A 27,479-nucleotide genomic window follows, 5' to 3' on the forward strand; every position below is an offset into this window, starting at 1 on the left:
TACCCTGTCCTATAAGATCACTATGAGTCAAAATTGACTTAATGGCAGTGAGTTTTGTTTGGGTGCAGAAGAGTAATAACTGGGTATAAAATAGATTTGCTTTCTACTTTACTCTGGCTTCCATTCCTCACCTACTCTATCTCCAACATTTCACTTTGGAAAATTTCAGACCTGTGGAAAAATTGAGAAAAGAATTCCATACACACGCAGTATATGCCAGTTGTTAGCATTTTGCCGTTGCACACGCCTCTCCCTCTCTCCTTGTTAAGGCATTGGGCACTTTACCCCATCCCTAAGTATTTCAGCATGTCTCCCTGCCCTGGCCCCTCATTACACAGTGTTGATGTAATGCTACTGGAAGGTGCTCCATACATGCCACTTCTCAAGGTTTCTGTAGAGGAGCCTAAGGCATGGGTGATTATGACTATGGACTATATGACAATTCCCACATAGCTGTGTGGGTTTTAGAGTCACCTTGTGTCGTTTTTTGCTCCCTCCTCAGCTATCCACATTCTCCCTCAGTTCGCACTTAGACTTTGACCCTTCCAGTAGTCCCACAAGGGTTCCCTTCAGCTCCAGCATACCCCCCCTCCCAGCACTTGACATAACGAGGAAAAACTGTTGGCTGATCTGTCTCACCCACTGGATTCTGTACTGGTTGTCATAAAATACCTATGATTTAAATGGATCGATTTATTAGCACATCAGCACATCATTATCACTGTCATCTGCAGTGTGTGGAAACCCCATGAAGGTGGGTGCCACTACCCTCATTTTATATGCCCAGGAAAGTGACTCCGAGAGTGCAGTAATGAATATTGGTATATGTGTTTCTGTCTGCAGCGCTACTTACAGGTTTCAGTATATACCTATACCTAGGAGTGCCATTGCTTGGTCATAGGTTATATGTGTGTTATTTTTTTTGAAGAATCACCAAACTCTTCCAGAGCAGATACACTATTTTACAATTGAGGGTTTCCATTTCTCTGCCTCCTTACCAATATTTCTTTTCCATTTCATTTTTATTCTTAACTCTCTTGGTTGAGGGAAAGTGGTACCTCATTGTGGTTTTGATTTCTGTCTCCCAGAGTTACAAACAAGGAACCCTCCTGATGTAACCAGTGAGTATAAGTCTTGGACTGCTAACTGCACAGTACACCGACTGTGAGGCTCTCTTCTCTTGTAAGGTACAAAGTACAGACTAGTATCCCCAATAGCACAAATGGTTTAGCATTCAAATGCTAACAAAACCACCCAGTGACTTTGGGAGACCTGGTGATCTGCCCCCATAAAGATTACAGCCAAGAAAACCTTATGGAGGCATTAACACTGTGCCACATGAGGTTGCTAGGAGTTGTAATTACCTAACAACCATGAAAGGTGTACATGCTCAGCTGCTAACAGAAAGGAGGGAGGTTCCAGTTTACCTAGAGACAACAGAAGAAAGGCCTGGTGATCTACATCCCCTAATATCAGCCATGGAACCACCCTGTGGAGTCGTTTTACTCTGACACACACGGGATCACCTTGAGTTGGAACCGACACAACAGCAGTGTGTTTCGATCACTAATGAGTAAGGCTAATTGTCAACCTGGCTAGTCCGTGGTTCTCAGTGGTTTGGCTGATACTGTGCAATTATCATCCATTTTATGATTTGATGTCAGTAGCCAGTCATTTGAAAGGGATTTCCTTGTGGGTGTGGCCTGCATCCAAGATGGCTATTATGACAAAGTTTACCTTCTCAATTCTGCATCTGAATACATGATGCATGCTACCTAAGCCAGCAGCCTGCCATATGACCAGCACATTATGAGTTCCTCAGCTCATGTAGCCATGAGTCAATCAGCCTGACACCTGATCCATAGACAGGGACTTGCCAGCCTTCACGATTACATGAAGTAAATCTTTGTGTGTGTGCATGTACACTAGGGGGTATACCCCCCCCAAAAAAAGCTATGTATTTAAATATTTTTACAATACAACCTTATCACCTTCAAAGTACTCTCCATGACACTTAATACATTTGTCAAATCTGCAATTCCTTTCTTGGAAACGCTTTTCATTCTCTTGTTTGGATAATTGACAGCACCTCCTTCTTTTTTCTTCATCTCTTCTAAGTCAGCAAATAGCTGTTTTTTCATGTCCCTCTTTATTTGAGGAAACAAAGAAGTAGCACAGAGCAAGGTCAGGTGAGACACGTGCCTAGGGCAGGAGAGGCATACTGGTTTTTTTGCCAAAAACTGGTTCACTGAGATGGCTGTGTGAGCAGGTGCATTGTCATAATGGTAAAACGAGTCCCATCTGCCACAAATCAGGCCTTTTATGTCACATGGTTACACAATCTTTTCAGAACCTCTAAGAAAGCTTGATAAACAGTCTGACCTGATAGAACAATTCAGAATGCACTATCCCCCTCACATTAAAAAAAACCCAACAATGAGCATCACCTTGATCCTCGATTTCACTTGACAAGCTGTTTTTGGGTGAAGTGGCTATGGTGTCTTCCACTGGCTTGATTGATGTTTGCTTTCAGGTTGAAGAACAGCACCATGTCTGTCACCAGTAATGATCTTGGGGAGAAAAAGTCTGGGTTGCTTCAGAGCTGGTCTTTTAAAGCACGGCATGTTTTGTGATGCAGGATGAGGTAACTTACACTCTAGTTTTGCTGGTCAGTCAGAATCTGAAGCACAAATTTCACAACCACCTTCTCATTCTCAAATCTGATAAAATTTGCTGAACTGAGCTCCAAGATAGTCCAGATAACTTCCCCATCTCTTCAATGGTTCCTTGTTGTCAGTCTTTGAGCACAAGTGCATGAATTTTGTCAACGTTTTTGTCCATTTGGGAAGTTGACAGACCTCCAGAATGAGGTTTGTCATCTGTTGACATTTCACCTTTTTTTTTTTATGGGTTGTTTTTTTTTGTTTTGTTTTGTTATTTATTTATTTATTTATTTATTTTTATTTCCATCTTAATTGTATTTTTTTTTTAATTTTAACAATTTATTGGGGCTCATACAATTCTTTTCACAGTTCATATATATACATACATCAATTGTATAAAGCACATCTGTACAGTCTTTGCCCTAATCATTTTTTTCTCTTTTCTTCTTTTACATTTTATTAGGGACTCATACAACTCTTACCACAATCCATACATATACATACATCAATTGTATAAAGCACATCCATACATTCCCTGCCCCAATCATTCTCAAGGCTTTTGCTCTCCACTTAAGCCCCTTGCATCAGGTCCTCTTTTTTTCCCCCCTCCCTCCCCAACCCCCCCTCCCTCATATGCCCTTGGTAATTTATACATCGTTATTTTGTCATATCTTGCCCTATCCGGAGTCTCCCTTCCCCCCTTCCCTGCTGTCCCTCTCCCAAGGAAGAGGTCACATGTGGATCCTTGTAATCAGTTCCCACTTTCCAACCCACTCACCCTCCACTCTCCCAGCATCGTCCCTCACACCCTTGGTCCTGAAGGTATCATTTCACCTTTTTTGAAAGAGAAAACCACTTGTACACTTGAGCTTTTCCCATCGCGCTATCCTTGTAAGCTGTGTTAAACATCAGTTTCTGCAGCGTTTTTCCTGAGCAGGAAACAATTTGACAGCCACTTCCTGTTCTCTTAAATAGGCTATCCCCCAAAACAAGTGAACTGTTTTTATGAAAAGATTTCTCTGTGACCATAGAGAACTTTCCCAGGAGACACCACTGGATATACAAACTCAGTGAGTTCCTCCATGCTCGCCTAGCAGGAAAAATAGGTACTGTTAAAGCTCCACCCAGTGGAACTTTTTTTTCTGTTTTTTCATCTGGAATACCTAGTGGGAGATATTTGGTGCCGAGAGTAGCTCTAGACTAGTGGTTCTCAACCTTCCTAATGCCGCAGTCCTTTAATAACAGTTCCTCATGTGGTGGTAACCCCCCCAACCATCAAATTATTTTCGTTGCTGCTTCATAACTGATTTTGCTACTGTTATGAGGCATAATGTAAATCTCTGACATGCAGGGTGTGTTTCCATTGTTACAAATTGAACATAATTAAAGCATAGTGATTAATCACAAAAATAATATAATTATAAATTGTGAAATATTTCTAATTACAAATAAATGAAATTTTGTCTCGAAGCATGGTGTAGCATGGGTAATGTTTTCACATTTACTTGTATTTGGGTGTGTCTGCATGTGGGCAGACCCGCCTGGAGATGATAGAGGAGCAGTGTCTTGGTTCCTAAGACCATCAGAAATATGTGTTTTCCGATGGTCTTAGGTGACCTCTGTGAAAGGGTCTTTAGAACCCCAAAGGGGTTGAGACCCACAGGTTGAGAACCATTGCTCTAGATGAATAGTATCTTAAGGACGAAGTTTCTAAATTGTTTCTAAGTCTGGCTATCTTAAAGGCACTGGGTGACACCACTTCTTCTAGAGGTAAGCCTCAAGCACTGCTAATCCATGGCATGCGGCGACATTAGAAATATGCAAAATATTACCACCAGTGGGTCATATCTTTATAAGGAAAGGTTTTGAATACTTGTGTATTATTTGATACTTTTCTACTATTTGTATTGATCTGTTAACTGCAAAGTAAGCTATTAGAAACCCACCCACAGCTCTATGGGAGAAAGATGAGACTTTATACCCGCATAAAGAGTTGCTGGTTCAGAAATCCACAGGAACAGTTCTACACTGTCACACAGGTCACTATAAGTCAAAACCAGCTCGATGGCGGTGAATTTGTTTTTTTTTCGTTTTTATCTTTATCCAAGTGAGAAGTATAAGTTGGTGGTCCAACTTTTGAGACAAAGTGGTAAAAGAAAGATGACCTCAAAGCTTCAAAGGGTCATAGCTCAAGTCCACAACACAAGACCTGAAAGTTGCCACTTGTGCCCTAAAAGAAAGCTGAGTTTCCTATAATAACAGCTGCTGCAGTGCTGAAAGCCCAGAGTCTGACGGTGAATGATAATGCCAGTCGTCGAGTTTTCAGCCCCTAGCTGTGCCCTCCAGTTAAAATAAGGGCTTTGACTGGGAAACAATGGGATCCTGAAACTTGTATGGGTGCATGTGGGCAGATAATCAGGAACTGACATTTGTCTGCTAAACTATCATCCCCAATAAAACAATTAGCCCTCCCACCCCATCAATAAGATTAAATCAGCTATCCCTAAAGAATATATCTACCTGGGGCATTGCCTGAGGTAGAAGCCTTGTAAGCCATTGCTGGATGTCTCCAATATCCTCTTTTCTGCATCTAGACCTATAATTAACAAGTCATAGGACCGGACTATGAGAAAGGGGTGAAGTACCTCTGTGTAACCCAGGAGGGGATAACCTACACTCCAATCTAACTGCCTGACTTTTCTAATACATGGAATTTTTCAAAAAGTTCATGGAACATTTCCATTGTCTTTTCAGCCTATTTATGCACGAAGGTTTTAGATCTCCCTCTTATCTGAAAACGGAAAGAAGTCTCCTTGGCTCTTCCTGTATATTCAGTGAAAGGTAGAAGAATTGAGTGGTCAGAGCTTCTCTTAGCTCTTTCTAACATTTGTTAGTAAGTGTCCACACCCTTCTTGTGGCTTCTGGGATCCTGGGGGGAAAAAAGTTGCCTTGCAGTTACTCATCAAGTCATTGATACCCCCAGGTGTGTGAGAGGTAAACCATGCTCCATGAAGTTCTGAGGCACTTCTGGGCAGAGAACCTCCAATCTTTCAGTTAGCAACAAGTGTGTTAACTGTACCACCAAGAAACTTCCACATTCTGCTTTTCCCTGCATACTCGTCTATAGCTATTTCCCACTTCTTCTCGTAACTCCGAAGTACCTGAGGGACTCATGGGTCTGTCACTTATGAAAACATGCACACCAAAACAAAACACTTGTACATTTACAACTTTGTGATATTCATTACACTTTCATGTTGTGCCTTCATCATTGCTGCCTTCCTACAAAGCAGTCCACCATTGTGAACATACACCCGGTACCTCCCAAACAAGAGTTCCCTCCCGCCCACACTGGGTCAAACCAAACTCACTGTGATTCTGACTCATGGTCACCCTAGAAGATAGAGAACTGCTTTGGGTTTCCACCTTTATGGGAGCAGACACCCTCATCTTTCTCCTGAGGAGCAGCTGGTGTGAGTTGAGTTATGCATATTCCATTACACCATCAATAATCTTGGGTTTCTGTATATTTTGCTGCTTTCACATTGTGAGATGATATGTTATTTGTCCACCTTCAACTGGTGTATTTCTCAGCATGTTTTCAAAAGTTCAGCCGTGTTGTGGCATCAGAACTTCATTGCTCTTTATGGCTGCATAATATTCCATTATCTAACGAGCAGCAGAAACTAAACTAGGACCTCATGACAAATGAGATAGCTACTTCACCAAAGGCTTTATCAAAAAAGTGAAAAGAAACCTTCAGACTAAGGAAAGAAATCTCTGGGAATGATAAAATCAATAATTTTATCTAATATTGAGCCTACCCTCAAATTTTTGTAATTGTCCCCAAAATATTTTTTTGTGGCTTCAAACCCACTTCTGGTTGAGTTAAGGCCCATGCCTCCAACAGATCCTGTAAAAATAAAAAATAAGCATTTTAATACTGTTTAGGTGAAAGTTTACAGAGCAAATTTTTTCTTTTCTTTTTTTTTTTTTTTAGTGGTTTTGTGTTTACTTCCACACGGTGCTCAGTGAGGGCTGCGGGTGTTGGGAAAGCGAGTGATCGGAGCCATTTTGTGTTTACTTCCACACGGTGCTTGGCGAGGGCTGCAGGTGTTGTGATCGATAGTACAGAGGGGGTTCTCTCAGCTTCTTTGGGGTGTTTTGTTTTTTTCTATAAAAAGAACCTGGCACTTCTCCAACTGTAGCCTGCCTAGTCTATGGGGTGGGCAGGAGGGGCCCTGCTGGTGGTGCTGCTGGCTGATCAAGAGGGGCCTGGTGCTGGGGAGGCTGGGCTGCTAGGGGGCTTCCCCATGGCATCCTTTGCCAGGTCACCGGCCTGCGGGGGTCCTGGGTGCTCTGGAGACTCCCAACACCGGGGCCATGAATGGAGCAGCAGGCTTCCCCAGGGAACTCAGCACTTTCACTGGAGCTGTTACTGAAAGTGGACCCCAGGCGACGCCGGTAGTAGTCGTGGGTGGCCACGAGCGAGCCGCTGGAGGGGATGGCCGCCATGCTCCCGCGGAAGAAGACCGGCGCGCGATCACGGGTGGCGAGGCACGGGGACAAGGGACTAAGCCACGGAACCCATTGGCGCGGGAGGCCGTTCCAAGACCGCGACGTGCGCAGCAGGCTGTCGCAAATTTTTTCTTTACAACAATTTATATACGTTTTGTTTCGTGACGTTGGTTGCTGCCTGCAGTTCCCACTTCCTCCTCAGTCTCGCCATTGACATTTGTTCTTAACTACCCACGTGGCTTTGTTTGTAAAGGCCTTTTTGGTTTCTTCCCTTTTTTGCTCCCCAGGAGTATGTTCCTCTTTGGTGTTTACTTTATAGGCTTGTCTGTTGTATGGCTGAAAGGTGATCCTTAAGGGTGGGCTCAGTTCCAGGCTTGAGGGGTGTCTAGGGACCACAGCCTTGGGAGTTCCACCAGACTCAGAACAGTAAGCCTGGTCTATTTTATGATTTTTAATTTATTTTGTCCCCCTCCCCCCTCCTCTAGTATGTTCTATTATGATCCTCGTTGGAGTGGTTAATAGCATTCATTGGGCACCATCTAGTTCTTATGGTCTCAGGGTCGTACAGGCTGTGGTTCATATGGCCCTTAGTCCTTTGGACTAACTTGAGTGTGATTTTATGCACTCTTCTTTGCTCTGGACAGAGAAGGACTAATCATTGCACCTTGGGGCCTTTAAGATCCCAGTTCTTTCCAAAGTAGGATGTAGAATATTGTTTTTGTGAGCTGTTATCCCAATGAACTTAGATGTCTCCTAAAACTGTAGTCCTGAGCCCTCAAACCCAGTGGCTCATTCCTTTAGGTATTTTGGTATGGCTAAGAAGTTTGAAAAGCGTGCTGTGTACTCTACCAGGTACTACATCTGAGGTGGAAAACATGTGGTCCAAAAGCCCTATAAGACCTACAAAATCAAACTTCTTAGCCATACATCACAAACCTCGCCAAAAAGGAGCAGTTCCAGTCATATTAACCCAATAAACCAAACTCACTGCCATTGAGTCTATGCCAACGGACAGTGACCCTATAAGACAACATAGAGCAGCCTCTATGGGTTTCCGCGACTAACTCATACAAAAATAGAGATCCTCTTTCTCCTGAGAAACGACTGGTGGTTTTGAACTATTGACCTTGCAGTTAGCAACCCAATATGTAATCATTACACCAAGACTAACTCTTTATGGGAGTAGAAAGCTTCTTTCTCCCAAGGAGATCCTGATGATTTTGAACTGTTAGCCTCGTGTTTCAAAGTCTAACATGTAACCACTATGCCACCAGGGCTCCTCGCCATTCCATTAGGAGTGAGATAATTAAATGTTTTATACCCCCCTCTCCTGAGAATAAATATCCAAATGGCCCTTGGCAGGAACAAAATCTTTCCATTCCTGATGTACATGTATTGCTATATCTGCAGCACATATAAACACATAGTATTAATACTTTGTCAGGCCACAGATCCCTTATTGAAATGATGAAACAGACTTGTCATCCCTATGGCCCAGAGTCTGCTCAGGAGCAGTGTTTACCGTGTTTGTTCTCAGGCTGTCTGAGGTTCCTACCGGCCAGGGCAGGACAGGAAGTGCCAAGTAGAGGACTCTGCTTAGAAGTGGCATACACTATACGGGACTGCGCAGTCCTGGAAGGTGCAGGCAAACTGGTCTGACTAATAACACAGTTGAGTCATCGGAGCACTGTGGCGTGTGCACCCTGGGGCTGATGTGGAATGAGCAGAGCAAGATCCATCTCCATAAATGCAAATGACAATCTGCTCAAAGAGGTCGTGCCTAAACAAACTATGGTACTTCCACACATGGGAATGCAACACAGTGTTAAGAAGAATCGTGAGTCTTTGAAATACATCATCCCTCAGATGATCCTGGAGAATGAGATGCCCAGTGAAATAAAAAACAGAAAAACAACTAACTACCATTGAGGCAATGCCAACTCGTAGCAACCCCCCAGGACAGGGTAGAATTGGCCCTGTGAGTTTTCAGAACTAACTTTACAGGAGTAGAAAGCCCCATCTTTCTTCTGAGGAGCCGCTAGTAACTTGTGATTAGCAACCCAGCACACAACCACAATGCCAGCACAGGATTCCTTGAGTGAGATAAGCCAATGACAAAGACTGCCTGAAACCACTATCTTGAAAAGATTTTCACACAAAAAGAACATTCTTTGATGATGATTACCAGAGGTGGCTGCAGAGAGGATAAACTAAGAGGGTGGGTTGTGAACTTGGGTGAAGAGAAAGACAAAATCATAAAAGTAAGTCATAGAGTAAAAAGTGTAAAAACAGCTGGGTGTGGAGGGAGTAGTAGAATGAAAGACCTTATTGGCAAGTGTAACAAGATACAGAAAGTCTAGGGTTGAACTTCACATCCAAGAATTGTGTTTCTTGAAAGGTAAGCACCTGGCTCACAAGAGACCTTCAAAGAGGAGCTGGACCCTGCCTTTTTTGTGAAATCTACATTATAAAGATGTGGATTTCATTACATGTTTAAGACATCACCAGGATCAACAAGAAAGTTGGTCAGGAGAATACAATAAGCTGATTCTGATGTTCCAATTGAAAATAAATGGTTGAGAAACCAAGGAAAAGGAAGGTGATGACTTAAATCAGTTGTTCAACCAGTTGCTTTTGAGTTGCTACCCACTCAATATGGCCCCAAGTGCATCAGGGTACTACGTGCTTCTCGAGAGATCACCAGGCCATTCTTTCAAGAGGTACCTCTGGGTAGACTTGAACCTCCAACCTTTTGGTCAGCATCAGCACGCAGCATGGGAACTGCTGGCCCCACCCTGGGATTGTAACATTTGTTCCTAAGACCTGTGATAAACTGTATTCAGTGAACCTGCACTCCTTACATGTGAAGAGACAAGTTATTGGGAAAGAATGGGAGGTTTTGAAACTATCCCAACCCTGTCAAGAACTTTAGCTGTGCCCTGGAAGACGTCACGGATTGGGGAGAGGGCCAATGGAAAGGACAGTTATTTGTTTCACATTAAACCCAAAGTCAGTTCCAGGCAGATCAAAAATGTTCAACCATCTTCTTGTTTAGTGAAAGAAAAAAGATGAAGGGAAACATAGGGAAAGAGAGAGGGACTGGTTTCAAAAAGTTACGCGGGGAAATGGAACGAGAAGATAATGAAAATGTTTCCCTAAAGGTTGAAGTCCCCTCATATTTTCTAATATTATAGAAGATGGTCTTTGTAAATTTGACACCAAAGCAAGACCAGAGAATGATAACTTTGACTATATTGTTTTTTAACCCTGCAATCCAAAGACTAAGTAGAATGAAGATCAACTCATCCACACCAAAAAAAGTCAAGTATCCAGTCTAATAGAAAATGAGGAAAGAATCTGAGCCATCTAGATGGAAAAAGAGAACTAATTCTTAAAAATGGACAAGTGGACTCTAAAAAACTTAATAGGAAAATTCTATGATCTTTGTGTGCATTTTCCATGAGCTTTTGGAAGCCCCTCTGTATGACAAGATTCTCTTGTCCCATCTATAATTAGATTTGGCCCCTTCTTAGTGGCAGAACTGGCCCCTTCCTCAGCAACAGATGGTAAAATGGGGTTGGCCCCAATCTTCATGCCTCCTGGCAATGCCTTCCAGGACACGTGGCAAAAGAGGATGGTGCCTGTGGTAGTTACATCGTCTGGTGTCAATTTGGGACTTGAGGATTAAGAGTGAAGGGGTGGAGTCTAGTCTGTCAATCAGACTCTGGACATGGCCTTCTGAGAATTCTAGGAACTGTATTTTCCTCCTTGGAGGCGGATCACTCTCTTGGATCACTTCCTTGGAGACCCTCTACTGACAAGGCTGACTCTCTGCGAGATGTCCCTGAGGAGAAACCACTTGGACCTACTCTGATGTAGTCAGAACCCTGGACCTGGAAAAGCCACCTGGAGACCACTGCCAGCGCTGAAATGCTTACAATACCACTGGAGCTAAAAGACTTTCCATCCACTGGCCTATAATCTTCCTGCATTCAGCATCATTGCATTGTTTCGTGAGTCTGAAAAGGACTGTATAGATTGGTGTCAGACTTATAGGCTAATATCAGACTTATGGACTTGATCTGGACTGGGCTGGGATGTTTTCCCAATATTCAGTTGCTCATACATAAACCTTTTTCTTTAACACCTCAGAGCCTCTCTGACTTTGTTTCTCTAGTGTACCTAGACAAACACAGGGACATTCCTAGCACAGCTACTCGAACCTTGCCAGTCATAGAGTGCTACAAGTACAGTGTCCCGACCTGCGCCCAGTCTGCTCACTTCGGTCAAGCTTGGCGTTGGGATTCCTGTCCCTCTTTATGACCAAACTCCTGTCCTGTCAATGTGCTTTGCAGAGGCATGTTTGCTGGAGGTCTGAAGGAGATGGAACAGGAGGAAGTGCTAATCCACGGTGTGTCCTACAAGGCCATGTGCCAGATCCTGCATTTCATCTATACCTCTGAGCTGGAGCTTAGCCTGAGCAATGTGCAGGAAACGCTGGTGGCCGCCTGCCAGCTTCAGGTAAGCCACACTGCATGCAAGCAGGACAGACTCAGATGGGGTTTCTGAGGTGCCCACTGGGTGGTGGCATCGGTGTGAGAGAGGGTCAAGGGAGTCAAGAGAGAAGGGTGGGGGTGCTGAGACCAAGTATATGAAGGGGAGGGGTTGGCTTTGGGCTGATAGGAGACCTTGACCAGCTGTGAGTCTAAAGTTGAGCTACCCCTGATGCCCTGACCCAGGACCCTAGTCCACTGTTGCTCCCAGTTTTGTTATTTTTACCCTGTCTGCTAGCCTCTCCTTACCACACTGCATCTTCATGGCTTTGTGGCCCTGTGGTCTGTGTGCTCTGGCCCCTCAGAGTGGGCCCTATCTGCCTATCCCACACTGGATCTCTCTCTCAAACAGCATTTCCCATAGAACTTTTTTTAAAAATCATTTTATTAGGGGCTCATATAACTCTTATCACAATCCATATATACATCAATTGTATAAAGCACATTTGTACATTCATTGCCCTCATCATTCTCAAAACAATTGCTGTCCACTTAAGCCATAGAACTTTTAAATGTGTCTTCTTACAGAATTCAGAAAGTTGTCTGAGGGCTCATTCATGTGACTTGGCATTTTCGAAGTTTCTATTGAAACTTAGCAGTGCTTGTGCAGTTACACAGTACCTATAGGAAGCCTTGCTCTTAGAAGTCAGATGGCTTCTCTCTACATTTTCTTAAGCGGTACCGATAGATTTTTATACACGCCCCCCACCCTCACCCAGTCAGTGTCTTTTAACTGTAAAAATTACTTCCCCGTCTAACCTCACAAGCAGGAAGAGGATCATGATCAACATCATCAGCCTGATTCCTAAGTAGAAGTCAGGCATGCCTCACCTCTCCAACCTTTCTAGCAGTCTGACAGGCTACCATCTTTGTGTTAGCACCTGTGCTTCCTTGCTGGGCTCTTGCAAGTTACTGCCATGGCCATACAGAACTCACAAGCAACTCTCAAAACTATGGGGAAGCATTAGATGACAGTTCTGGATGAGGAACCATTTTGGATAGTTTTTCAATCAGGACAGCCTCTTCTTACCTGTACCCGCCTGCAGGCAGGCCTCTCTCTAGCCCTGGGCTCAGCCCCTGCTCTACACAGACTAATGTACACAACTCTCTAGTTCTGCCTATAAGTTCCTCACTCCATTTCAGTGCACCAAGAAGTCTCCTGCCCTAAAGCACTCAGCGCTGCATTTCCATGGTTCAGGAAGCCCACCATGTTAACTCGCATCCGTCTGCTGGTTCCACTGCCATTGTTTTCTCTGCCATCACTTCTCACTGTCTCACTCCACCTGATGTTACAGCTTTCTCTCTCTTTCTGTATATATACATATATATAGAATCTTGGGTCTTCGAGATACTCAGTGCAGAGACCACAGGTCCAGAGGACATGCCCCACTCCTGTGTCATCCTCTTGATAGTGAAGTTCTCTCTTCCTACCTCTGAAATAGCTTACTGTAAGTCTAGTGGGACAGCAAAACTGACCAATCCTCGCTTTAAATGTTCCACGCTTAATTTGCATGTCTCTACTCTCACAGGGGTGCTGTGCCCCTTATTTGCATTATTGGCAAGTTGTACTGTCCTCTTGGTGGGCCACAAGGACCTTATTTGGATAATGTCACCCAGTCCCTAGGGGAGAGTTATAAGATCATTACAAGGGTGGCTATATAAAATTGATCCATTGCACTGCATGAGCAATTAGTAGAATCCTGGATCACAGAAAAAACTTGTACAGTATCTCTGGAGGCCCCTTTCTGTGTAGCTGTTCTGCAGCAGCTAGCCCTGTTCTGCCCTCCTCGGGGTGCTAGCAGGGCGGTCTAGGTACATATTTAAGGCTGTGGCTTACATTCCCATAGTTGTGTGCCCTTGAGTCCCATAGCAACCCCATGTACAACAGTACAAAACAACCCAATCCTGCATTCTCATTGTCATTATGTGAGACTTCAAAGTTGCAGCCACTGTGAGTCCATCTCCTTGACGGCTTCCTCTCCCACTAACCCTCTACCAGGCATGAGGTTCTTCCCTGGGTCCTGGTCCTTCCTTAGAACATGTAGAAAGTACGTAAGATGAAGTCTCTCTACCCTCATTGTTCAAGAGCCCTCTGACTGGAATTTTTTCATGACAAGTTTGCTTGTTTGTTTGGCAGTCCGTGGTACTTTTTCTTTCTTTCTTTCTTTTTTTTTTTTTTGCTGCCACCCAAATTCAAATACATCAATTCTTCTGTAGTATTTTTTATACCTTGTCCAACTTTCTTATGCGTGTGAGACAGTTGGAAATACCATGGCTTGGGTCAGGCATCCCTTAGTCCTCAAAGTGACCTCTTTGCTCTTGATCGCTTTAAATAGATCTTGTGCAACAGATTTTCCTAATGCAGCATATTGTTTTAATGTCTCCCTTCAGCTTTGATTGCATGGTGGGTAGGTGGAATTAAGACAAGGTGGCCTTTACGATGGAAGAATTTCTTGCATTTCTTGTTCAGAAACCTCTCTGTCCCTAAATTCAAAACCACACTATTTGCTGGCAAATCAACCTTGACTCTTGGCACCGTGTAATGCCTGAGTAGACTTGTGCTGCATAGGGTTTTTCAGTGATTGATTTTTTTTTGAGGTTGTAAATCTTGACAAGCATAGAAAGCCTTATCTTTCTTATGTGGCACAATTGGTGGTTTTGAACTGCTGACCCTGAGATTAGCAGCCTAATGAATACAACTTTTTCCTTTTAGACTTTTAATTGTGAATTTGAGTAAAGGCTTGGAGCATAGATCCACTTTCTATTCACCATGTCAGACACTGTTTCATGTCATTGATTGCCCTGTAACATCCTTCATCCCAATTTCCCTCTGCATTTCCATTAGGCAGTCCTTTGATGCAAGAAAACCTTAGGTAGTATTAAGAGTGTGGGTCTGTAAACCTGCTCGTCCTCTTTGTTCAGGTAGTTGGGGGGCATGGGGGTGTGTGGCCTGTCCCCGGCCTGTGGATTCAGTGCCCTTTGCCAGGACAGGAATGAGCTCAGGTTCTCCACAATGTCCTCAGAAACAAGGCTCTCAGGTCCACATCACCCTAGTTGGATAACCTCTGAGCGTATGTATTCCCGGCTCTGGGCCTGTAGTATATAGGAGCTCTGGCCCAGCCTGGCTGGCCCATTCTCTGAAAGCTTTACCCTGGTGGAGGCCCACTGCTCTGGAAAGGGAAGGCGAGAAGGGGAGCCTCCTTCTCTTAGAAGCGCCTGGTTTGGGACAAATTTACAAGTAATAACGGTATTTCAGGAACACTTGGCAAAAACAGAAGCACTTGCTAAGGAGGAAGGCAGGTAATGGAGGAGAACACATTAGACATAACAGTGCATTCTGGGCCATTTGGTGGCCGACAGAAGTGAACTTCCTCATTGGTAGGTTTCCAGGTGACCTTCAACGAACCACCGGGCAAGCAAGAAATATCTTTTGAGTTTGTTTTTTAAAACAACTTCTAAGTAATTTATTTGTACACTGAAAATGCCAGCAAAATTACTCTTTAAGCAACAATTAATTAGCTGATAATGCCCTGTAAGTGAGGTATTCCCATTTTCAGAGAAATTCTAATAATCCATTTTCCTAAAAGAATTGGCAAATACCTGGCATATTACACTGGGCTGTTCTTGCTGGAATCCTTTATTTTGATTTCGTTTTATTCCCCCTTTCCACTCTCAACTCTTTCCCATTTTATAGATGAGGAAACTGAAGCTTAGGGAGGTTAAGAACGTGCTGCAGAGGCGGGATTGCACCCGGGCGGACTGGCTGGCCGTCAAAGCCCACCTCTGGTGCTCTAGTAAATTGAGAAAGGTTGGCTGCCACTAGGAGGACTCAGGTTTGCCTCTTCATCTGAGGGTTCAGTCCTAGCAGGCAGGTAGGCAAACCGTGTTTCCACCATTAGCCCCCAGCACAAGTTCCACCTTAGCTTTAAGTGAGTGTTCTGCTTTCCCCACAGATCCCCGAAATCATCCACTTCTGCTGTGACTTTCTCATGTCCTGGGTGGATGAGGAAAACATCCTCGATGTCTACCGGCTGGCAGAGCTGTTTGACTTGAGCCGCCTGACGGAGCAGCTGGACACCTATATCCTCAAGAACTTCGTGGCCTTCTCTCGAACTGACAAGTACCGCCAGCTCCCCTTGGAAAAGGTGTACTCGCTCCTCAGCAGCAACCGCCTGGAGGTCTTCTGCGAAACCGAGGTCTATGAGGGCGCGCTGCTCTACCACTACACCCCGGAGCAGGTACAGGCTGATCAGATCTCGCTGCCCGAGCCCCCCAAACTCCTGGAGGCAGTGCGGTTCCCGCTGATGGAGCCCGAGGTCTTACAGCAGCTCCACGACAAGCTCGGCCCCAGCCCACTGCGAGATACGGTAGCCAGTGCCCTTATGTACCATCGGAATGAGAGCCTGCAGCCCAGCCTGCAGAGCCCACAGACGGAGCTGCGGTCAGACATCCAGTGCGTGGTGGGCTTTGGGGGCATCCACTCCACACCCTCCACAGTCCTCAGCGACCAGGCCAAGTACCTGAACCCCCTGCTGGGAGAGTGGAAGCATTTCACCGCCTCCCTGGCGCCACGGATGTCCAACCAGGGCATTGCAGTCCTGAACAACTTTGTGTACTTGATCGGCGGGGACAACAATGTCCAGGGGTTTCGGGCCGAGTCACGGTGCTGGAGGTAGGTGAGGCGCTTGTTTGTGCCTCTTGTCAATTGGAGGGGTGGACTGAGAAGACAGGGAGATTACTGGTGTCAGTTACAGAGGGTCCCATGGTTAGAGTGGCCATAGCCTGAGACTGAGCCGGTATAGTTGCTGCTTGCTGAGGTGTGCCTCGGTTCTGGAGAGAAGGTTGGGATGGACGTGGCAGTGAGAAAAGCAAAACTGGGACCTGAGTGCCCCCCTCTCCTCCTCACCTCTCTCTTCTCTCCTCTCCCTCCTCATGCCCGCTTACCCTCCATCATGGCCACAGCCTGGGTGGTGAGTAGATATCATGCTTCCAGCCAGCCACCTGTGACAGGACGGCCTTAGAAAGGGGGAACTAGAACCTGGAGAGCGTCTAAGCCCTGTAAGGAGGACAGCTACATGCAGTCCTGTGTGTCCCTCATATTCCTCACACCCACAGTGAGCTGAGCAACTATGGCTCTCCTGCAGGTCTCATCGTCCCCAGCCTAATCAGCTGCATACTGCATGTGAGGTCCCCAGAGAGGGGAGTTTCCAAGCAAGGTATGCAGACCACTGGGGCTTGGGGGCATGTCCACCTCTGTTAAAGTCTATGAGGTGATGGTCCCACAGTCTGTAGGCAAGCACCAACATCCTTAGTGCCATTAGACTTCTGTGACCTCCTCCCTCTGTCCTACATTTGACCTGTGTGGGAAGACCACCCACCCAGTGAGCTGAAAGACAGCTTTGCACCGGTTGCTGGCTGCCTTCTAGCATCTGTGAACTAGGTGCAGATTGGGTTCTTGTCTCTGTTCACCTTTGTGGGGGCAGCATTAAGCCTGGTCCTGCCACTAGGAATCTAGTGCAATGACAATGATGAGGAGAGGCTGACCCTGGGCCACCTCTGCATCCTGACTTTTTATAAGATGAGACACAAACCAAGCTTGGCAATAGTTTTGGTTAAATGGGAGGAAAAAGTATTGCAGAAGGAGGAAGTGACCCCTTTCATTGTCTCCCTTACCAAATACTGTCCTCAGCAGTTGGGCAAGGCCAACGCCCCCTTCCCATAGGACTGCTCTGGTCCCGGACCCTCTCAGCTCAGTAGAGCCCACAGAGAGGTCTCCCTCAGCTGGCAGTAAGGGACTCTGTCTCTCCCACATTCTCTCTCAGCCCCATGCCAGCTACCTCGGTTTCACTCAAAGTTGTGGTCAAAACATCTCTTGAGAACATTGCTACAAGTGAACTCTGGATGGTGATAGCATTCATCCCAGCCAGTAAGGGACGGACATTGGGGACTGAGGTGTAGTGCTACTACTGAGGTATATGCTACAGCTGCCCTCTACAGAAAGACTGTAGACTCAGAGTCCTCAGACTCTGAAGACTTCCCAATGAACCTCCTAAACCTAATACCCTAACAGCTTGGTTCTTTCTCCCTTTCTGTTTCATCTTTCACCAACCTCTGAGCCTGTAGGCTTTCAGAATATAGGGCAACAAGACTCCCCCCCCCCCCCCCCCGGGAATTAGGAGTTACCTTTTGAGATGTTAAGGACTTTTACCAGCTCATATTGTAAAGCATTGATACCAAAACTACAGAGGAAAGGCTGCCGAGTGTGGAGCAAATTGAATTCTGCTGCTCTGACATGAATGTGGTTTTTTTTTAAATGCAATTTTTCGATTGGACTGTGAAATGTTGATCCTAAATCCACTGTCAATGGGTTGATTCTGATTTCTAGCAATTCTATAGAACAGCGGTTCTCGACCCTTTGGGTGTCAAATGACCCTTTCACAGGGGTCACCTAAGACCATGTTTCCGATAGTCTTGAGAACTGAGACACTGCTCCTCTATCCGTCTCCAGGCGGGTCCACCACATGCAGATAGGCCCACATACGGGGTCACCACCACATGAGGAACTGTATTAAAGGGTCACAGAATTAGGAAGGTTGAGAACCACTGCTCTAGAGTAGAACTACCTGTAGGGCTTCTAAGACTGTAAATCATTATGGAAGTAGGCAGTCTCATCTCCGTCCAACGGATAAGACATTGATAGACATGAAAATTATTGAGTCATGGTGTACAGAAGAAAAGCAGTCAACAGACCCCAGAAATGATCTGTACACAGGATCTCTGTTGATAGATAGCAACACTGGTGGCGTAATGACTATGCATTGGGCTGATAACTGCAAACTCAACAGTTCGAAACCATCAACTTCTCCGTGGGAGAAAGATGGGGCTTTCTACTCTCGAGTTGCAGTCTCAGAAACTCACAGGGACAGTGCTACACTGTCCTATAGGGCCCCTATGAGTTAGTATTGACTCAATAGCAGTCTAGAGTTTATCAGGTTGATCCAGTTCATTGCTACTTTGTTGGACAGAGTAGAACTGCTCTTTAGTGTTTTTGAGGCTATAAATCTGTACAAGAGACTAGCTCGTGTTTTCCCTCAAAGTGGCTGGTAGACTTGAACCATCTGCCATTGTGCAGTTAGTAGCCCGGTGTTTCATCCAGGGCTCCCTGAGTTTGCAATCTCATGGAGACTGAAAAAAAACAAAACTCACTGCCACTGAGGCAAGTCCAACTCAGGATAACCCCACAGGACACACTAGAGCTACCCCATTGGGTTTGTGAAGCTGTAAATCTTTACAGGAGCAGACAGAGGTGAAGCTTGTTCTCCCAAGGAGTAACTAGTAGAGTCTGAACTACTGCCTTGCATTTAGCCCAACATGTAACCCACACACTGCCAGAGTGCCTCGTGACAAAGCATAATCAAGGCAGGGTGGAAAGATATGCGTGAAACCGTGAATCGTTGATGTGTAGTATACATGAGCACTTTTGTGTGTGGCTAAGATGCAGTCCATCGAGAGGAAAGCTCAGGAAACCCACTGGGGCAGTTCTGCTCTGTCTCTTGGGCTCGTGGGTTGCTTTGAGCCGGAATGAACTGGATTGTACACAACAGCGTGTGTTGTCTGTGTGGGTACCCCTAAAGCTGGCAGCAGAAGACCAGAATGAAGCCAGGGAGCCTTTGGAGGGCCTCGTTGCGTTCCAGCAGGAGATGCGGGTGCTTCCTTCCACACATGAGGTTTAATGGTGGGGAAGAAGGATGCTCGCACACACGAACCTTGGTGAGGCTGGGGAAGGAGCCAACCCAGCCAGTTTATAGGGCCTTGGTACGTACTGTTCCCTTGTGCAGTCAGACCATCACCTGGTTTGCACCCCAGCACTCGGGTTGCAAATACTACCTTCTAGACCCTTCCTGCCCCCCTCCGAGAGCACTGCCCTCTCCTTGCTTGGGTTTTCATCCCTCCCAATCCTTGCCATGCTACTGAATTGCTGTCTGTTTGTTCCATCTCTGGCTTGCAGTAGAGGTAGGGGGGCCTCATCGCAAGCTTAGCTGTGATTCCCAGCACTGAGTCTAGTACCAAGAATTGACAGACATGTGCAGACAGCATAGATTCAGGCCTACTGGTCCTCTGTTGGTGGAGTGGTGTGTTCAGACAGGCCTGGTCTATCCTGACCCATTAGCTCAGCATCTGAGGGCTAGGGATGCAGACTTGACCCCCAGTCCTTTAGGAACGACTTCCAAGCTGATGCTGTCTCTGTGACACCCCACAATGGCGCTCCAAGGCAGGCAGTACTCCTCATCGGACAGAAGCAGAAACTTGGCGAATGCTGAGAAATTAAAATGACGCCAGTGTTCCCAACTAGCCAAGGCCAGGATCCGAACCGAGTTGGTATGACCAGTTATACACTCTCACTCCTGTCCACCCTGCTCCTGAGGTCCTGTAGTCACTAATCACTTGTGCACGGGGACAGAAGGTGAAGCTGGGCTCATCCCAGCAAGCAACTTCCTGCACTCTCCTGAACCCACTAAGGTTGGACTTGTTTTCCAGGATGTCACGGTTACTCTGTAGAAGTAGAACATATGTATTTGAAGGAGAAAGTAATTTTCACTGTGGGCTGTTGAGCAAAAATGTACCAGAACCCTAGGTTCACCCTATGCTGGTGTCTGGGTGGCTCCCCAAGAAGCATGCACTTCAGGCTCCTGGGGTCCCCATAGCTGTGTGGCCATACTTTTCTTCCCCACAGCCTTCTATGTGCCTCTTGTGTTGGACCTTGTGGTAGCAAGAGGAATGTGGCATTGAGAGGCCTTGGGAACTGCAGAGGGTCATGTTAGAGCATCAGGGTGGACTCCACCATGAAGGGCTTGAGGCTCACGTCCAGGTGTGGTGATGGAATGTGTGAAAAAGGGCATCTCCTGTAGATTTTGTCTTTGAGGTGGGATGGGCTGGACCAGATGAGGAGGAGCCTCTGACTGAAACTCCCTGGCAGTAGAGGCTCTGGCAGACATTGGTCAGAAGGGTAGACGGGCTGCAGGGAGTGTAGGCACTCACAGGGCTTGTTCTGGGCACAGTCTCCAGGCATGTATAAAAATGCGTGGAAAGGGGCAGAGCACCATTAAAAAGGGAGGGTGTTGGGCTGGTCAAGTGTCAAGGTCATACTGCGGTGGTCTACTCATGGGACAGAAGGATTAAGGGCACAGCAGGGGAATAGGGGACCCTGCCTGGGTTACAGGCTGTGGGTCAGCCTTCTGCAGGTTATGAGAAGTGGGTGAAGTCTAATTTGAGTGAGGAGCAAAGGAGCCACATGTAGGAGGAGAGGGTGGATTGAGAAGAAAGGAGGGTTCCATTAGGACAGTAAACTACCAGGTGGGAAAGCTCTACTCAGGGAGGACCTTAGGGCCCTGAGTTTAGACAGATGAGACTGAAGTGACTGCAGGGTGGCCCAGGGTGGACAGTCAGCTGAACTAAAAGCCAGTCTTGGCTCCACATTTTGCAGGGCTCGAGGCCTGACCATGAAGCATGGGTGAGTGAGCAGGCCAGAGCAGGAGGTCCAGGGCCCCTGGGGCAGCGCTCATCTAGTCAGTGATGGGCTGTTCTTGTTGCCCTGCACAAGGTATGACCCTCGGCACAACCGCTGGTTCCAAATCCAGTCCCTACAGCAAGAGCACGCAGACCTGTGTGTGTGTGTTGTGGGCCAGTATATCTACGCTGTGGCGGGCCGAGACTACCATAATGACCTGAATGCCGTGGAACGCTATGACCCCGCCACCAACTCCTGGACCTACGTGGCCTCACTCAAGAGAGAGGTAAGGAAGCCCGTTCTGAAGAGACCTATTGCCAGCTGCCTTTCTTCCCTGGAGTGTGGATTGGAGTATGAGGGTCAGGGGTCCAGGCCAAGGAACAGGCCCAGTGAACAAGTCTGTATCCCTCAAATCACTTTCCCTGAATCGGTGCTACGGGAACTGCTGAGGTTCTGTTGAACTATTTGGGAAGATGGTTTCTCAAACTGTTTCCCCTCTATTCTTCAGACAGGGCTCACATGTGAGACCCAATAACTGCCTTAACCTTGTAGTTTAAAGGTGATAGAAGCCCATCTCTGGTCTGTCCTTAAGCAGAGCTAAACTGGGACAGTTCCTTAGTGGTAAATAGAAGGGGCTCTGAGAGATAAGGACTCTGCTCCATGTTGTGCCCTCCCTTGTCTTCACCAGAGGCCCCTTTAAATCATGGTCATATGTGTAGCACCTTGATCTCCAATGTAAAGATATTTAATGTAATGTTCATTGTGCAAAGGGTATATTCTGGTGAACATGTTCTCATCCTGTGTCTTTGGAGTACTCAAGGTACCAAGAACCAGACACGGGATTCCAGGGAATGGAGAGGGGCCTCCCGGAGTCCAGTTGCTGAGCACAGGGTCTGGTGTCAGCACTTCCCTTTGAGGAGCACCTGCTATAGGCCACATGTTTCCTTTGGTTGGCCCCATAGCTGTTGTTCAGCTTAAACGGCATAGACTTATCGTGAGAACTTGTCATGTTGGGTCCAAGTTGGGTGAAGCCTTTCAGTTGGTGTTTCTTCAGTCGCTAACCTAGGTGCAGTTTGCACCTCTGCCTTCAGTTCTGTGAGTTCCTGATCATGTGCTGTCCTCTGAAGTGGTTGAATGCCCACCATGGATTTGTAGTACAGTGACAGTACATTCCTTCATCTTAAGCTCTTCACTCCCAGTGCCATTCATACAGCTTGAATTTTTTCTTCAGTTCTTTTAGTTTGAGAAACATCAAGTGTGTTCTTTCTTGGTTTACTTTTTTAAAAATCATTTTATTAGGGGCACATACAACTCATCACAATCCATACATTCATCAAATGTGTAAAGCACATATGTACATTCATTGCCCTCATCATTCTCAAAACATTTGCTCTCCACTTAAGCCCCTGGCATCAGCTCCTCATTTTTCCCCTCCCTCCCCGCTCCCACTTCCCTCATGAACCCTTGATAATTGATAAATTATTATTTTGTCATATCTTGCACTGTCTGACATCTCCCTTCACCGACTTTTCTGTTGTCCACCCCCCAGGGAGGAGGTTATATGTAGTCACTTGTAATTGGTTCCCCCTTTACACCCTACCCTCCCTCCACCCTCCCAGTATCGCCACTCACCCTGGTCCTGAAGGGATCATCCACCCTGGATTCCCTGTTTCCAGTTCTTATCAGTACCAGCATACATCCTATGGTCTAGCTAGATTTGTAAGGTAGAATTGGGATCATAATAGTGGGTGGGAGGAAGCATTTAGGAGCTAGAGGAAAGTTCTATGTTTCATCGTTGCTACCCTGCACCTTTACTGACTCCTCTCTTCCCCGGGACCATTCCGTAAGGGGATGTCCAATTGCCTACAGATGGACTTTGAATCTCCACTCCACACTCCACCTCATTCACAATTATTTGATTTTTTTATTCTTTGATGCCTGATACCTGATCCCTTCAACACCTCTTGATCATACAGGCTGGTGTGCTTCTTTGTTGCTTCTGAGCTAGATGTGGGCTTTGTTGCTTCTGAGCTAGATGGCCACTTGTTTACCTTTAAGCCTTTAAGATCCCAGAAGCTGTATCTTTTGATAGCCAGGGACCATCTGCTTTCTTCACCACATTTACTTATTTACCTGCTTTGTCTTCAGCAATTCTGTCAGGAAGGTGAGCGTCATTGAATGCCAGTTTAATAGAACAAAATATTCTTGCATTGAGGGAGTACTTGAGTGGAGGCCCAATATCCAGCTGCTACCTTAATACTAAACCTATACATATATGCACATAGATATATTTCCACATCCTCATATGTAAATATATTTGCATATGTACAGCCTTTATTTAGACCTCTATAAATGCCCTTTGCCTCCTAGCTCTTTCCTCTATTTCCTTTGACTTTCCTCTTGTCCCACCATCATGTTCAGCCTTCATTTGGGTTACAGTAATTCCTCTCGGTTATATTACCCTCAGTCACACCCTAGCAGGCCTCCTACACCCTCCTCACCACCTATTTGGATCACTACTTGTTCCCTTGTCCCTGGGTTTGTAAACACCACTTCCGTTCCCCCCATGTCCCCCCTGGAACTGCCGGTCCATTGTTTTCTTCTCCAGATTGTTCATCCAGCCTATCCTACTTAGACCTGCGGAGATAATAACATGCACAAAAACAAGACAGAGAAAACTCAAGCAACAAAAGAAAACAAAACAAGCCAATGACAAAACAAAAACAGCAATAAGAAAGAAAAGATTTTAGTTAGTTCAAGGACTGTTCATTGGCTTTTAGGAATATTTTCCAGTTGAATCTGATGGGGCGCCAAGCCCTGGCCCCAAAGTCTAATTTTGGTATTCCATGGAGTCTTCATTGCTCTGTTCCCCTTGCTGATCTGTTCCATGTCCTTAAGTGTTTTGCCTCGGTGTGGTGGTATCAGATTGGGCGGAATTCCCACACAGTGTCTCCAGTGTTGTACCCTGTAGGGCTATAGGTTAGTGAGGGATGTCGTGTCTCATAGTGGGGCCAGTCATATGGTCTTCTGTGTGAATTGACTGCCCTAAGCGGGAATCTCGTCATCAAGGCTTGGTGGGCCAGGATGTGTTCCACGCTCTCTTCCTCCCCCTTCATTTGCTCCCGTGTGCTCTGATCAGACATGTCCCTCTCCCTGAGCTGCAGATTCAGTGCTGCCCTCTGAAATAAATTCTTCTGGGGGGAGGGGCAGCTGTCCAGGTAGTTGGAATTGGCGCCGGCCCCTCAGACCTCTCCACTGGTTCCCTACTCCATGCCAGCTCTTTCTTGGTTTTCGAACTCTAGCATTTGCACATTTTATCATAATACTTACTTTGACTCTTACCACCACCACCCCATTCATCCAGGTGAAAACAAAAATAGTTATTTAATAATCAGCATTTGGGGTTTGTACCGTACAATTTCCTCCCATGTTGATGTTTTTGCTGAATAGAGACTTGTGATTCTGTAGCAGTCCTTTGTCATTGCCCTTGTAGTGCAGCTAGAACAGCGGTTCTCAACCTGTGGGTCATGACCCCTTTGGAGATAGAAGGACCCTTTTACAGGAGCCTCCCACTTCCTAACAGTAGCAAAATTATAGTTATGAAGTAGCAACGAAAATAATTTTATGGTTGGGGTTCACCACAACGTGAGGAACTGTATTAAAGGGTCACGGCATTAGGAAGGTTGAGAACCACTGTTCTAGAAGAAACCAGGGGGCGTTTCTGTCAGAATGTGAAGATGGGGCTGGGAAGCAGCAGGTGGATGTGGGGCTGTAGCCAGTCTGGTGAAGGCTCAGAGGACGTTGGCATCACTAACTGGTTCATGTCCCTTCCCCTGGTGGCACTGTGCAGGTATATGCCCACGCAGGCGCAGCACTGGAGGGCAAGATGTATATCACCTGTGGCCGCAGAGGGGAGGACTACCTGCGAGAGACCCACTGCTACGAGCCAGACAGTAACACCTGGAGCAGCCTGGCTGACGGGCCAGTGCGACGGGCCTGGCATGGGATGGCTACTCTCCTCAACAAGCTGTATGTCATCGGGGGCAGCAACAATGACGCTGGCTACAGGAGGGATGTGCACCAAGTGAGTCAGCATGGCCTTCGGGGGGGGGGACTCGGTGGCGCAGTAGCCTGGGGGAGAAGAGGCGTGTTCCCTCCCCCACCCCCTTTGTTGTCTTTTTCCAGCGCAGCATTCCCCCACCCTAACTGGGGTCCAAACCAGGGCCCATGCTGCTGGTGAACCAGGGCTCATGCTGCTGAAAAAGTTCATTGCTGCTCATTCAATAGCATGAGGGTGAATGTTCTATATGTTTGTGAACTGGTGTGCTGTCTTTCCACCAGTTGAAAGGAGAGGGCCAACGGTTGTCTAGAGAAACAAAGTCAGTGACACTCTCGTATGTGTCAGAATGAATTTACCATACATACTCAAGTATAAACCGACCTAAATATCTGCTGAGGCACCTGATTTTACCACAAAAACTGCATTAAAAATGTGCTGGAAAACTTGGCTTATCCTCCAGTATATACGATATATCAAGAAGGCATCCCAGCCCAGTCCAACATAAGTCCATGGGTCCAGCCATAGCACCCTCCAGACTCCAGTAGGCTGATGCACAGAAAGATGAAGCTGGAGACGGGAAAACCACCGGCTGGTGGGTACCAAGTCACATGGATCCAAGGTTGGTGGGGGCATGGCAGGGTGCAGGCAACTGTCGGGTTAGGCAGCCTTCCTGGGGCTATACCTCTAGGTAGGTCTCACAGCAGAAAGGGGAAGGGACAGAAAGCAAAAAAACTTAAGTTTGTCCCCTATAAAAAGGCCACACCTTCAAGGAGCCATCATCATTAACAGATTGTACTCCACCCTTACACTTTCATGCAAAGTCAACGGCATGAAGTCGTCCAACTACCAGAGGCACCCTTAGAATCTACCACACCCTGGGTGCTCAGAGGCAGGCCAAGGGGTTGGGATGGGTGGGACCAAGGGCGATCCCCAAGTAAGTGTAAGGCAGGAAACACAGGTCCGGAGGAGAGGACCGGACAACAGACAGATGTTTCAGATGTTAACACTGGGCAGGCACCATCCTTCTTGGTCTCTGGGTCTGCTCACATGCTGGGGTTGAGTTGGCCCTACACCAGTCCCTGGGGGCCATTTATAACTATGACCTTGCCTTGCAGGTGGCCTGCTTCAGCTGTACATCTGGGCAGTGGTCATCAGTCTGTCCGCTCCCAGCTGGACATGGCGAGCCAGGCATGGCTGTGCTGGAAGGCAGGATCTATGTGCTGGGTGGCCGCTCACACAACCGAGGCAGCCGCACAGCCTATGTGCACATCTATGATGCTGAGAAGGACTGCTGGGAGGAGGGGCCGCAACTGGATAACTCTATCTCAGGGTTAGCTGCCTGTGTGCTTACCCTACCCCGCTCCCTGCTCCTGGAGCCCCCCCACGGGACCCCCGACTGGAACCACGACCGCAGTCAGGCTGACCAGGACTTCGCATCAGAGGTCATGAGCGTGTCCGACTGGGAGGAGTTCGACAACTCTAGTGAGGACTAGACTGTGGTGCCTGAGTCAGAAGAAAAGATGCTGGGAGCTGAGCTCCAGGATGGGCAGCAGAGGCCTGGGGGCTCCTGAACTGGAACGCTAGGCTACAGGCACTGGAGGCTTCCCCCACACCCCATACCTGGTGGTCTGCGTGTACCTGCCACCCTCTCTTCAAGCCAGCGACCTGCCAGCTTTCCAGGGGCACAGGGTGTACGATGTTGCTGTGCATTTTGTTCGTTACAGTGGGAAATGTTCACAAGAGGTGTTGACCCTCTAAAGGAATGTACCAGGCCCGTGCCCTTAAGTGTGGACTGGCCTTGCCAGCCATCAGCCTGGCCCTACTTACCCTGTGAGGACTGGTGGCCCCTGGAAGGGAGGCTGGAGAGTGTTGAGCCCTTTCTGGGGGGCAGCAGGAGTAAGGACTAGGACAGCAGGGAGCAGCTCCTCCTCCCTGCTGCTCCCAAAAGGCCTTGAGGGAGAAGACACCCACAGCTGTTAGTTCTGTTTCAAGGGGGGAAAGATCCTGACCACCTGGATTTTTCTGACCCTATGTTGTTGATTAAACTCTCCTAATAAATGTGTTCATTGTTCTCCTGTGGCCCAGCCTGACTTCCTTAAGGCACAGTGCTGAGTCTTGGTGGGTTTCCAGGCCAGACCTGCCAGTGTCAGACAGGTGATGAGAGGGAGGAGGGCATT

The 27,479-nt window shown here is 46.8% G+C and overlaps 1 protein-coding gene across 2 annotated transcripts in view; it reads left to right on the forward strand.

Annotated features, from left to right (window-relative positions):
• Positions 1-27,374, forward strand: part of KLHL22 (kelch like family member 22) — a 33,872-nt gene extending 6,498 nt beyond the window's left edge. For both annotated transcript variants that reach the window (XM_075533715.1, XM_075533714.1), the window contains exons 3-7: positions 11,537-11,702; positions 15,688-16,406; positions 21,336-21,528; positions 25,093-25,326; positions 26,418-27,374. In XM_075533715.1, the coding sequence (XP_075389830.1) occupies positions 11,537-11,702; positions 15,688-16,406; positions 21,336-21,528; positions 25,093-25,326; positions 26,418-26,795 (1,690 nt within the window). In that variant the 3' untranslated portion in view covers positions 26,796-27,374. The remainder of the gene's footprint in view (positions 1-11,536; positions 11,703-15,687; positions 16,407-21,335; positions 21,529-25,092; positions 25,327-26,417) is intronic.
• The last annotated feature ends 105 nt before the right edge of the window (positions 27,375-27,479 follow it).

Source organism: Tenrec ecaudatus, chromosome 16 (assembly GCF_050624435.1).
Source record: "Tenrec ecaudatus isolate mTenEca1 chromosome 16, mTenEca1.hap1, whole genome shotgun sequence".
In the NCBI taxonomy this organism is placed as follows: Eukaryota; Metazoa; Chordata; class Mammalia; order Afrosoricida; family Tenrecidae; genus Tenrec; species Tenrec ecaudatus.